The 13,979-nt window shown below is 47.5% G+C and overlaps 1 protein-coding gene across 1 annotated transcript in view; it reads right to left on the bottom strand.

Annotated features, from left to right (window-relative positions):
- RTN3 (reticulon 3) overlaps positions 1–13,979 on the bottom strand; it is a 51,126-nt gene that overhangs the window by 9,516 nt on the left and 27,631 nt on the right. The window contains exons 5-6 of the mRNA XM_060251504.1: positions 5,363–5,570; positions 2,151–2,289 (exon numbers count right to left, since the gene is read on the bottom strand). Coding sequence (XP_060107487.1) covers positions 2,151–2,289; positions 5,363–5,570 — 347 coding nt within the window. The remainder of the gene's footprint in view (positions 1–2,150; positions 2,290–5,362; positions 5,571–13,979) is intronic.

Genomic DNA, 13,979 nt, shown 5'->3' on the forward strand with positions numbered 1-13,979 from the left:
AGCAGCCCTGAAAGCTGACAAATAAAACCATCATGTATGAGGGTGGTGTCATATCAACCGCCTTTGGACAAGGCATTTGACAGAAACAGACATATAAACTGAAAGCATAAAGGAGAAGCTGTGGGGGACGTGTGGGAACATCTAGTTCAGCTTCCTAGAGCAGCCAGCTAGGAAGTCCCATAAGCAGGGCACAAAGAAAGCCGCTGCCCCTTGCTGCTGCCCCCGCCTCCTGACAGCTGGCATTCAGAGGGACTCTTGTCAGAAAGCAGGGAGGTTACATCATCGGGCCCAATAGCAGGTGCCCAGCCTGCCCTTCTCTATGCATTTTTCTAGCCTCCTCAATAAGACGGGTCGGATGCTACACCCTCACAACAAGAAGTAAAGACAGGCAAGTATAACTAGGCCGAAATTACCCAAGGAGCCTCATGGCGGAGGGGTGGCTGTGATAAACCTAGTCCAAACCCAGTTGTTTGGCCCTGGCCCCACAGTGGCTCTCACTTGACTTAGAGTACCACTAAAGTCTGGGGGTGCAGTTGCACATGCTGAATTCTTCTCCATACTAATCAGGGAGAAAGGTGCTCTTCTAGCAGGTTGCTTGCTGTGCTTGTTTCCCTATTTCCAGGACATAATTAATCCAGAGATCCTCTGAAAAATTTAATCCCTCCCCTGCCCTCTGGGAAGTGGTATGGGCCACTCTACCTTCCTTACCATGATGATGATTATTATTATAGTAATTGGATATAACTAATAGCCCCATCCAATGCTCCTTCTAAGCTGCAGAATCTTGTGAGCAAAAATTCTACTTTGCAAGCTACTAGCATTGAAGCTGTGGGCTACTGCATATATTAGTTTGCTCTGGGGCCATTTTTTCTGAGCTAAAACAAAAATGCGTGATCTGGGAGCAAAAAACTGTTAGCTGGCTCAGACTAACTCAGCTTAGAGGGAACAATGGCCCCATCCCAGATGAGGCCGGGCTCTGGGCAATATACAGAGTTAAAAAATACACAAAGAATAAAACAATTTATGACCTCAATCTGCTCGACATTAGCTTCTCACATTGAGATTTTTTTTTTTAAGGCAAAAAAGCAGCAGAAATATGTTTTGAAAAAATAAATGAACAGAAAGCTGCGGGAAGTATAAGGCTATGATATAAGTTTGGAAAATGGAATTCTGTTCACATAAAAGGGGCACTGATCCTATGAATGCACTGCTAAAGAGAGTTGTTTTGAAGCAACCAGGGGCGCACTGCCCCACAGAGCTGGCCTGGCATCAGCGGTAAAATGAGCAATGAATGCTGGTTCCGTATATGGTTGACATATAAGAAAGAATGCTGACTCAGCGTATACGGCAGGGGGTCCAGAAATGTACTGGAGAACGGTCCATATTTGGTGTCCAGAATGCTGAGCTGCCAATGAATCCTAACATTTTCTATACTGCATTGGTACAGTGCCAATAATATTATATTTTATTTTTATTTTATTTTAGTATATTTGGATCTCATCCAGTAACTGAAAAAGGTGATGCAATGTGGGCAGCCAGGTGAATCTGGATGGGGAGCAAGGCACTTAATTGGGTTGCCACCACACAGAAGCCTTTTCTCTAGTGACCAAGTCCCTCAAATGTATGCTTTGGGCGTGTCCAGCCATTCAGTTTTTCTGGGAAAAAGTTATAACTCATCAGTTTTGTATTAGATTGTTTTTTGAGGATGCTTATGTACTTCTGAACTATTTGCCTGTCTCGTGGAGGCTAACCAGTGGCCAACGACTATGGATCCTCTGTGCTCTTATGACAGCTAAAAGACTCCTATTACAGCGCTGGAAAGTTAAAAACCCACCTCCGGTGCATCAATGGATCACATGAAATTTTTAGACATTTGGAAATCATTCATAGAAACTTACGGGTAGATCCACCGCAACTGTTTTTTTCCCTTTTTGTTTTAAATAAAACTAGAAAACCCTGCCTAACCTCTCAGCAAATGCTCATAATTAAAAGGCAGGTTCAGCATGATGCTTCTAGTCAGGCAATAAGAAAAGAGCTTCCACAGTGAACAGCAGGGAAGCTCTGAAAGACAGCATCACATCACTTTGCCATTTAGGGCTTTGCTGTGTTGCTTGCTTAGCTCAGTAAGAGTCACCTGGACCAACACTGACCTTCAGCGAATCCACCAAGTCTTCCACCAGGAAGAGGCGGGTGATGAGTTTCAGGGCATGGTTGATGTGTGCCATGGCGGAGCTCATATAGTTGTGGAAAGTCTCTGAGGAGAGGGTTATGTCCAGATCTAGGTAGGCTCTGGGAAAGGGAGGAAAAAAAGGAGGAAAGCACAGTGTAAAAACAGTGGCATCAAACTGCATAGAATCATAGAGTTGGAAGGGACCTCCGGGGTCATCTACTCCAACCCCCTGCACAATCCAGGAAACTCACAAATACCTCCCCCTAAATTGACAGGATCTTCATTGCTGTCAGATGGCCATCCAGCCTCTGTTTAAAAATCTCCAAGGAAGGAGAGCCCACCACCTCCTGAGCAAGCCTGTTCCACTGAGGATGAGCATGAAGCCACCAGGGCTGTACAAGATGCTCCCTGCTTCTATGGGCTGGACAAGTGGCTCTCAGTCCACAGACCGATGCTGATTGGCTTCCCAAAATGTCAAGGTGGGAAGGATGCTCATAGCATGGGGACAAAGAGGAGAGTCTGGGACTTTCCAGTTTAGAAAAGAGACTGAGGTGATGATAGTTTATAAAGTTACACATGGGGTGGATAGAGCTGGACAAAGACAACTTTATCTCTTCCTCCCAAAATACTAGAACTCAAGGGCATCCAATGAAGCTGATGGGCGGTAGGTTCAGGATAAACTAGGAAATACTTCTTTACACTGTGAGTGATTAAAATGGGGAACTTGCTCCCAGGGAGGGTAGTATATACAAGTAAAACGGGGCTAGATACAGTCAAGGAGGATAGGTCTATCAGTGGCTATTAGCCATGGCGAATTTCTTGCCAGAGGATGTAGTGATGGCCACAGGCATAAACAGCTTTAAAAGGGGACTAGATAGATTCATGGACGATAGGTCTATCAGTGACTACTAGCCATGGTGACAGTGGGGAACCTCAAAAAGGATATTATAGCATTAGAAAAAGTCCAGAAACGGGCAACTAGAATGATTAAAGGTTTGGAACACTTTCCTTATGAAGAAAGGTTAAAACGCTTGGGGCTCTTTAGCTTGGAGAAACGTCGACTGAGGGGTGACATGATAGAGGTTTACAAGATTATGCATGGGATGGAGAAGGCAGAGAAAGAAGTCCTTTTCTCCTTTTCTCACAATACAAGAACTCGTGGGCATTCGATGAAATTGCTGAGCAGTTGGAACGGATAAAAGGAAGTACTTCTTTACCCAAACATGTGGAATTCATTGCCACGGGAGGTGGTGGCGGCTACAAGCATAGGCAGCTTCAAGAGGGGATTGGATAAAAATATGGAGCAGAGGTCCATCAGCGGCTATTAGCCACAGCATTTTATTGGAACTGTCTGGGGCAGTGATGCTCTGTATTCTTGGTGCTTGGGGGGGGGGGCAAAGTGGAAGGGCTTCTAGCCCTACCTGTGAACCTCCTGATGGTACTTGGATTTTTTTTGCCCAATGTGTGACACGGAGTGTTGGACTGGATGGGCCACTGACCTGATCCAACATGGCTTCTCTTATGTTCTTAACCTCCAAACCTTCAGAGGCAGTCAGTCTCTTAATACTAGTGACAGAAGGCAACATCAGGGAAAGGTCTTGGTCTCTATGCCTAGTTTGCTGGCCTTCCAGAGGAACTGGTTAGCCTCTCTGTGAGACAGGGTGCTGGTCTGATTCAGCAGGACTCTTTCTTTTCCTACGATCACTGAAGTGTCTTTCAAATAACAGTGCTCTACACATTTTTTTGCCCTCCTTCAAGGATATCAAGATGCATAAATTGTATACATACAAACTACTGTGCCCTATATTACCACAGCACGTATTTCTTTATTTTGTATTTTTTGCCATCTGAGACGTAGGAAAAATCAAAGTGAATGATAAAAAATTCCATAGTAAAGAGAAAATTCTCTTATCGGGTCACCCGTAGGCAAGACGGCCAGCACGCCTGGATATTAAAGTAAACATTACAACATTGACAACACTGAATTCTTTATTAATGTATTAAAACATATTTTAGTATATTAATTGTTGCCCAAATCACTTAAATTTAAACAAAAATACTTAAAATGTTGTATTTTTTCATTTTTCAGGGCTCCCCAAAACGGTCCAATTTTTTTTACTATTGGGAAAACTGAGGGATGCCTAAGACTTCTCCATGCTTACCTCTGAAATGAGCGGAATGTTTTGAGAGACAAGGTTTTTCTCATTCAAAAAAAAGAAAGTAGTGTGTAAGAGGTTATTATTTTCAGCATATCCTAAAATAAACCGGCATGGGTTTTCATGCTATATGCGTGTTGAGTGTGAAGACCCTTGCTTTAAGAAGCAAAGTTTCTCATTTTTAAAAGCTAAACTTATTTCGTATGAGGTTTTTTTCTCCCCCAGTGCTGCCCCAAATTTTCCTGTTTTCCTGCTGGAAAAAAAAAAAGGGGGGGGGAGAAACCCTCCAAAAAAAGAGGGACAGAACCCCATTTTTTCCCAAATGTTCCCAGTTCCCTCACCACCTGATTCTCACTTCACTTAGGATCAGGGCTTTTTTGGAAGAAAAAAATCCAGAACTCATTTGCATATTAGGCGACACCCCGATGTCACCATTGTTTCACACAGAGCTTTTTAAAGGGAAAAAGTACAGCAGGGACTGATTTGCATATTAGGCCACACACCATGATCCCAAGCCAGCCTGAACTGCGTTCCTGTGCGCTCCTGCTCAAAAAAGGCCCTACTTAGGATCCTACTGCTGTAAACCAGTCTGGCTACCTAAGAAGAGTCACTGCTGGGTCAGACAGGGAGGTCACCTATTCCAGCATCCTGCTTCCAACAGTGACTTACCCAGGTGCCTCTAGGAAGCCCAGAAGCAGGGCACAGAGGCAAGTGCCCTCATCTACGTATGATACATACTACCCTGGAACGCACATGCCTCAGAACACAGAGGCTCCATTTGGCTATTGTGACTAACAACCACTGACAGATTTGCCCTCTTAAATCTGTTTAAGAGCCATCTAAGCTAGTGGCCTTCATTCTTTCTTGCGGCAGTCAGTTCCACAGTTTAACATTCCACTGGGGAATTCACAAAGGCTTTCAGATGAGAATGCTCTGTTTACAGAAAGGGAAACCAAAGATGAAAGACTGGCCTTTGAGACAAGAATGCAGCTCACAGTTCTGACATAGTCCTTGGCGCCAACCAGAGGCCACTCACTTGAAAGGATGTCCCTCTTCGGATTTCTGTAAGGCCTGGATGACGGACTTGTAGACTCGGAAGCTGATGGTGACAGAGAGGAGCGCCAGAATGAGGTATGAGATGACGCTGATGACGCTGAAGGCGGCCAAGGAGAGCAGCAAGATCAGGGTGGTGCTGAAGACGACGCCTGTCTTCTTCACGTCCCGCCAGAAGATCAGATCACGCACTGCCAGAGAGGGGAAACAAATTGAGGGCCGTGAGCAGTCACAGGAAGATGCTGCCGCAAAGAAGGGCCTAGAATATGCAATGCGATTAGGTGGGAGCGATTAGGTGGCAGATCTGCACGGCTGATAGGATGCAAACTGAAACTGAAAAGCTGTTAGTGTTCTGCTGAGATCCAAAGTCAAACTGATCCCCTCCATCCCCCCTCCCCCAGTGGAGGAAATCTTTCTGGGTGACTTATTTCCCTAGGGAACACAGAAAACCACGTCTTTGTTTCAGAATCAACACAAAAGCACTAATGCTAACACAACAGCTTTTGCGACAGGCAAAGGAAGGGTAAAGAAAGCCCCTGCTCTGCTCTTTGGAATCTTTTCCTCTGCGTGTGAAGGGACGACTCCCGGGTGCCAAGACAAGCACACATTATTCTGTGCATTATTTTAAAAAAATGAGATGGGAGACCTCTAGGTTCAGCCTACCGGGAGGGAGGATCTTATTTTACTAACCCCCTAAATAATATACAAAATTATATTTTTGCTACCAGACAATAATTCACACATGCAGAGCTTCCTTACATGGATTCAGACCATCGGTCCATCAAGGTTAATATTGTCTACTCTGACTAGAAGCAGCTCCTTGGTGGAGGTCTTGCCCATCACCTGTGGCCTGATCTTTACGCAGAGATGCAGGGGGACTGATCATGGGATCTTCAGCATGTCAGGCAGATGCTCTACCCAGCGCGGCCCAAGGGCATGTGCTGCCCCAGGCAGGCGCCCCCCCCCGCTGATGCCTCCCCCCAGGGCTGCAATGCAGAGCCGCGCTCTGTCGCACCCCTCCAAGGGTGCCGTGGTGAGGTGCGGCACCCACCCCCTCCCCCCACGCAATCACAGCACTGATATCGCGCCGGGGGGGGGGTGAAGGGAAGGGAAAAGAGGGGCGGCGGGCTGAGGAGGCAGGCAAACTAGGCGCTTGCCTGGGGCACGGTGGGGGGGGAGAGCCCGATTTGGTGCCCCCACCCTCCCGGCAACCGCCTAGTTTGCCTAGTGGGCGAGCCAGTCTTGGCTCTACCACTGAGCTGAAGCCCCTCCTTCTTGCACATGGTAGGGCATCAGGAATCAAGCCCCCTACTCCTCAAATGCCAGCATATGGGGGGGGGGGGGCCTAACCATTTTTATAAAGGTTCTGATGGGGTCAAAATGTTGGAGAGGGGCTTTTATCTGCTCCTCCCCACACACCCACCATTGTCATAATGGCCCACTGCCCATCTGCTAAATTGAAAGAATCCAAGCAAGCTGCAACAACCGCCGGCACCCGAACATCCCCGTGGCTGCCCACAGATGGGTTGTTCAGATTTTTCTCTATGACTTATGGGCTTGAAATGGTAGCCTGCTTGAGAGCTTGGACAAAGATGACTATAGAATAGTAGTGAACACAACACACTTGGGCTTCCAGCTGGAAGAACTCTGGCTGGTCACTGGCAGACACAGCATTCTAGAATCTCTCGCGGCTAGGGTTTAATAACCGCTTGTCACTCCTCCACTGCTAAAAGCAAACCATACAGCACTGGCTGACAGTGGCAGAATCTCCCTGGTTATGTGTAAGCGTTGAAAACGCATCTGCACAGGAGAAAGGCTATACTGGAAAGGGAGGGGATGGGCTGACAGTTATTTTTTACTTTCTCCACCTGGCTGTGAGGTTGGTCTGTAATATCCAGTCATCTCAAGAAAGAGAGCACTGCTGTCCCAAATCAAGGACAAACTCAGCCCTCTGGATATAAAAAAGGCACACCAGCTCAGCCCCTTGCTGAGACAAAGGGGAGGGGCTGCCCACCATCACCCCTCCAGAGTGGTTGGCTCTGAGCCACCCCCCTGAACTTCGGATGAAAGCTTGTTTCAGGACTGTGTGCCCCGAACACAAAAGGAGGTGGAATCATTAGAGCTTGCCCAACAAACCACCTCGCTTGGCTGCTCTTGGGCACTTCTGGTGCGCTTCTGAAGTGATCCCCCAAACCCTACACACGCTTCCATGCTGCAGGGGTGTGTGTAGGAGTGTCTGAAAGGTTGACTGGAGAGCCAGGGTGCACTGCGGCTAAAAAAGGGTTTGCACTGCAGCTGTTTATACCTCAATGGAACAGGTAACCAGATCAGTATATATTTAAAGGGGGTGGGAGGAAAAAGAGAGGGGGAAGCAGGGTGCCGGTTACCTGCACCAAAGCCTTGCTGGCAGCAACGGCCTGGCACAGTTGCCCCCTTCCCTGCCACCCCACAAGAGCCGTCAAGGCGGCCAGGAGTGGGAGGCTGCAGCAGGGATTGCAGGTTTTGCCCAGAGCGAGAGCAAAATGAAAATAAAAATGTCTGGGAAAGGAGGCTGCTAGAGAACCATCAAGGGGAATTTTTTTTGTTTTTAATCTTGGCAACTCTTTCTGCAGACCCAGTGAAGGGAAACGCATCAAGAGCGATCGATGGAGAATAAGCGGGGATGGCAAAGCCAGAATGGGGAGAGAGGAGCCCCTCGGCCTTCTTTTAAGAGGCGTCAATTCCACTTTCATTGCTCCCTGGCTCAAGTTTACTGCTCTGCTGTGACCAGGCTGCTGGGAAATCTTAAGCTGGCTCCTTGCCCTTTGGTCCATTGAGCCTGCATTTTTCATGAGCCTCGGCTTATGAGCAGACAGGGTTGCCTTGTTGCTCTTGCATCATCCTCAGACCCTCAGCTTTCTGTTTTTTATTACCTTAAAAGCAAGTTTCTGGCCCTCAGGGCTGGGAAGCAGAGCTTGACTATATGGGGCAAAGCCTTGAGAAAAAAATCCCAAAAGCTGAGTGGAGGGGAAAATTCTGTTTTGACATATATTTAATCCATCTTGCCATTCAATTTAGGGACTCCAAGGGGGTATGTCTGTTTCCCAAATTCACCTGCGTAGTTTCAGAGGGTAGCTGTGCTGGTCTGCAGCAGAATAGTAAGATTGGGGTGCAGTAGCAACTTAGACACCAACAAGATTGTGGAGAGGGTAAGAACATAAGACGCGCCCTCCTGGAGAGGCCAGTGGTCTATCTAGTCCAGCATCCTGTCTCACACAGTGGCCCCAACCAGTTCTTCTGGAGGCCAAGAACAAGGCAGAAAGGCTGAGGCCTTCCCCTCAGATGAACATCAGAAGAGCCCTGCTGGATCAGGCCAGTGGTCCACCTAGTCTGGCACCCTGTCTCATACAGCAGCCCCAACTTGTTCCTCTGGAGTGCCAACAACAGGGCAGAGAGGCCAAGGCCTTCCCCTGATGTCGCCTCCTGGCTCTGGGATTCAGAGGTTTCGTGCCTCTGAACATGGAAAATCTCCTCAGTCATCCTTGGCTAATAGCCACTGATAGACATCTCCCCCATCCCCTTTTAAAGCTGTTTAATCCTGTGGCCATCCTGAATGAATAGCTTTATTAGGGGCTTATACAGATTCATGGAGGAGAGGTCTATCAGTGCCTACTAGCCATGGTGTCTGAGGGGAACCTCCACGTTCAAAGAATAAGCTTTTGTGAGTCAAAGCTGATAAAAGGAGCTCTGACTCTCGAAACTTTATATCCCCCAAATCTTGTTGGTCTCTAAGGTGTTACTGGGCTTGTTGTGTAGATACAGCTGTTGATTCCTCTTATTCTCAGTTCCCCCCTCTTTCCTTGTACCCTTCTGTAATTTCAGCCCTTGCACTTGTTTTACATGACACACCACAGGGCGGTGCTCTAAAATGGGAAAGTTTGGGAAGACGCTGCCTGCCTCTGAACACCTACAGCACGGGTGTCAAACATGTGGCCCAGGGGCTGAATCAGGCCCCGGGAGGGGCTCCTATCAGGCCCCCCAAGCAATTGGCTGTCAACTGCTTCCTTCTGCGTCACAGCTTGCTTTGCCAGGCTTGCTCAATCACACAGGAGCTACAAAGTCTCTGTTCTCTCCATTGTCTGAGGCTCCTCCCTTGGGGAGGAAGGGGGGGGAGGGATAGCTTGCTTTGCCAGGCTCTCTCAATCACACCACAGAACTACTGAGCCAAACCTCTCTTTCATCTATTGGCTGAGGCTCCTCCCCCCTCCTGGTCTTCTGGGTAAGGAAGGAAAGAGCCAGAGCTTCCTTTGCCCAGTTCCCTGGATCCCACGGGAGAAATACAAAGAAAGCACCTTTAAGACCAATGAGTGTTAATGTTTTAAGCATGTTTTATTCTTTAATTGTGCTTGTTTGTGTCCTTAATAAAGTTTATATCTATGCTACCTAATCTTAAATAGGTACACATGTAGTCTGGCCTAGCCCAACAAAGTCTCATTTATGTCAGATCTGGCCCTCATTACAAATGAGTTCGACATCCCTGATCAACAGAGTGAACTCCTGAAGCTGTGCAGCTCCTGAGAGAAGGGCGGGGTAAAAATCTGCAGTCATCGTCTTCCTCTCCTCTTCAAGCTTCTCTCTGATCAACAGAACCTATTAAGGCAGTTGCAAGGGCCAGCCGGGTTGGTCTGCTGTAAAATAATTAGAGTCCAGGAACACCTTAGAGACCAACAAGAGTTTCACGGTATATGTCCAAACTGTGTCTGATTAAAAGACCTTTGATTCTCGAAAACATATCCTTTGAAAGCTCTTGTTGGTCTGTAAGGTGTTCCTGGACTCAAATCTAATTGATTAGAGACAGACTCAAAGTTCCTAAGAGGAGCAAAGAAAATTGGATTATAGGATTTTTGGTAGAAAACTGGTAAAGAAGCATTGTCTCAACGCTACTCCCAGGTCTGCTGCAGAAGAGCTTTTTAGCTGGGGGGCAGGGAAGGAAGGGGAGAGAAAGAGAACCTGGGAACTTCGGCATGCAAATCATTTGGTTCTTACTGAACAACAGATCCCGGACACCATCCCTGGGATTTTTGCACATGCAAAGCATGTGCTGTCTGAACGGTCCCTCCCACCGTCCAGCAGCCTCAAAGCAACACAGAAGACGCATTTAAAACCCAGCACAACACGCTCCCTGTTCAGATAAGGAGAGGGCTGCTCCCTCCTTGTGGGAGATGGGCAATGGGCAGCTTTCCAAAGATAAGTGCATAAAAAAACATTTTCTAGACTGCTTGCTCCCTGACCTACAAAACAGGGAGAGGAGAGTGATGATGCCCCCCCACCCCGCCCCACATTAACTCTCCCTTTGTTCACAGCCTGGGGGCAGGGAGAAATAGCCCCAAAGGGAAAGCCCAGGCCACTGAAGCCACTCCTCCCAGGAGATCAGAACAGAAGCCAAGATTCTCTGTTGTCTGTAAAGCAGCAGCCCGTAAGCATGACACAGACAAAAGGGAGCCTTCCCAGGGTGCACGCACAAACGCAAACACTCCCCAGGGTTGCAAAAGCCTGGAGTGTGAGTCTGTTTAGTTCTTTTTCCTCCCTGTGCAAGGAAGTCTCTCCAGCATCACCTCATTTCTCAAAGGCATCTTTGCAGCACGTTTCGGACCAGGCAGAGAAAGGATGCCCTGACCTGGATAGCCCAGGCTAGCCTGATCTTGTCAGATCATGGAAGCTAAGCAGGGTCAGCCCTGGTAGCGACTGGATGGGAAGCCACAAAGGAAGCCCAGGGTTGGTACACAGAGACAGCAACCGAGTGTCCTGGTAGGCCTGGTGACGGCTTCACACTCAAGTTGGGATCAATGGCTTACCTCTCACTGGAGAATGAGTGAGGCATCCCCTCCTGAATATACAAGATAAAGGTAGCACATGGGGGCCCAGCCCATAGGCTCGGGATACATTTGTTCCATTCCCAACGAACACCCACATCCCTACTCTTCTATGGTGTTCTTACATCTGCTGAATTTACGTGCACCTTCATCCTCAACTTAGGAAGAGCTTCATCGTCCACTAAGCTCCTGCCAGGCTTGTATGCTAATCCCCTGCTGGGCCCACAGATAACATGGTTAACTCGGTTATTTGGTTTTGATACTACCTATCGAGTGCCATTTTTATTCCACCTTTCCTCCAGAGGATTCAGGTACACGGGGCTCTTTCCTTCCCACAAGATCAGTCCTGTGCTCTAACCACTTCATCACCCTGGCTCTCTAAAGCAGGTCAAGCTGAAATACAGAAACTAAACACACAAAGAAAAAAAAATAAATCTGTGTGGCTGGAGGGCAGCCTTCACATAGTGTCTTCCCTTACAGAGAGAATTTCCATGCGTCTGTTTGGGAACTGTGAATGCAGCTGTACGCTAAAGTCCTTGTGCACGTTTGCACAGATGAAAGCTGCTGCCTGCATCCATTCCAATCTGTGTACTTGTCGCAAAATATGACACCACATGGAGTCCAGTGATTTTTCCCACTAAGGGGAAAACAGGGAGCAGTTAGATAGCAACACACTTCACATGCACTCTCTTGCTCAATTTAGAAACACGGGACGCTGACCGTATGTCAAGTCAGACAGCTCAGTATCTCCTACTTTGATTGGCTGTAGCTCTCCAAGGTCTCAGAGGGAAGAAAGCAGGTACTGGGGAAAGACCCCACTAGAGATTGCTGGGGATTGAATCTGGAACCTCTTGGCTATAAGTCACACAGCTGACTGCCATGCCATAACTGTTTCAGAGCCTGTGAATGGATGAAGTCATCTTACATAGAGTCAGACCATTGGTCTGCCTTAATACTATCTTCTCTGGTTGCCAGATGCTTCCTAAGGTGTTAGGCAGAGATAAAGGTCTTTCCCAATGCCTGCCACCCAAGATCCCTTAGCTGGAGATGCCAAAGCTGGAACGGGGACTGTCTGTATGGAAAACAAGTGCTCTGACACTGAGCTATGGCACTTCTGCAGTGCTTACTGATATAAGAACAGGACAAGTCAGCATCCAATCTAATTTCAAACCAAACCACAGTGCGGGGATTAATGGATCTGCAAAACAGACTGAGGGGCGGACTGGATGGGTGGGATTTCTTTCACAAACCTGAAGAATGTACTAGGTTTGCAGAACAATTTCAGAGCTAAAAAAACAAGCAAAACAACTACAACGCCCAGTGGGATTAAAACTTCCCAGAATAACAGAACAATGCCTCTAGCTTTAAGAAAAGAATGCCCCCTGAGCTCTCAGCAGCCATTTTGGATGTTGCTAGGTAACAATTTTGCTGACACTTCCCAAGCTTTGCTTTCTGTTAAGCAGGCAGAAGACAGGGTGGACTCAGAGACCAAACAGCCCTTGAAAGAACCCCATCTCCATCCGCAGTCATCCTGATGGAGGACTTGCTGAGGTCTGGCCAGATGGCAACCACTGGAGACTCACTACTCATACCACTGGGCCTAGCGGCATGACTGGCCTAGCTTTTTCTTAGGGAAAGCTGCTGGGGAAGGGAAAGCAGAAGATGGGGCAGATAACGGTAGGCTAGCAGGCCGGCCAGCTGGCCAGAAGAAAACAGGAAGAGAAAGGTTATGGGGCCTGCCAAGGAAAGGAACGAGGAAATAGTATAGGAAGGGATACAGTGGAAAATCCTTGCCGGTCCCCCACATATTATTGCTCGGTTATAAATGGGTGGGAGCAGGGCTGGGAATAAAAGAACAGAGACCTGGCAAAAGCCAGCTACTGAGTAAATGGAATTGGTCAGGGGTGGCCAAACTTGTTTAACTTAAGAGCCACAGGAAATAAACGGCAGGTGTCTTGAGAGCTTCAAGACATGAAAAAATAACACACACGTGTCTTTATTAAAACTCTTAAGACTTTTTTTGCACAGAAAGATAAAATACTTGAGTACTTTACAACACAACCATGTTAGGAAGAGATTTTTTAAAAAACAAAAGCTGGGAACAACAGTCCTCATAAGACCAGCATAGGGAAAGGTTAGGGAATTATTTTTTGGCACCACTGAAAGAAGGAAACACATGTAACATATAACTCACTGACCACCGTTTGCATCATTATGCATCTCTCTTTGCCTTGACTCCAAGTTTACAAGAGCTATGAAACTGAGGGGGAACCCTGCACCAACCTTTTTAATTCTGTCTCTTTCCAGTGGCTCCCTCATCTCTTGCGCTCTCTTTCCCTGCTCTAGGTCGCCAGGTGACCTCTGCGGTGGAGAAGATCTTGCAAACCTGCCTATTTCCCCCTCCTTCCCCAATTCACACACCATGGAAATATTCACCTACCTATTGGTCAGTGCTCAGAGGCTGACTGGCCCAATGCTACACAAGCTTGAGATTAAGCCTGCATTAACTTCTTCCTTGATCTCCGGGAGCCGCACAATGTGTGTGAAAGAGCTGTGTGTGGCTCCCGAGTCACACTTTGACCACCCCTGGTATAGACAAGCTAAAGAATAGGTTTCTCTTGGTTCATAGTTCAGCCTTTCGCCACCTTTAACCCTCCCTTCTCCAAGGAGCTCAGAACAAATGGTTTGCACTTACAATAACCCTGGGAAGTAGGTTAACCTAAGAGAAAGCAACTGGCCCCAAGTCAC

Source organism: Heteronotia binoei, chromosome 1, assembly GCF_032191835.1.
Source record: "Heteronotia binoei isolate CCM8104 ecotype False Entrance Well chromosome 1, APGP_CSIRO_Hbin_v1, whole genome shotgun sequence".
NCBI lineage: Eukaryota > Metazoa > Chordata > Lepidosauria > Squamata > Gekkonidae > Heteronotia > Heteronotia binoei.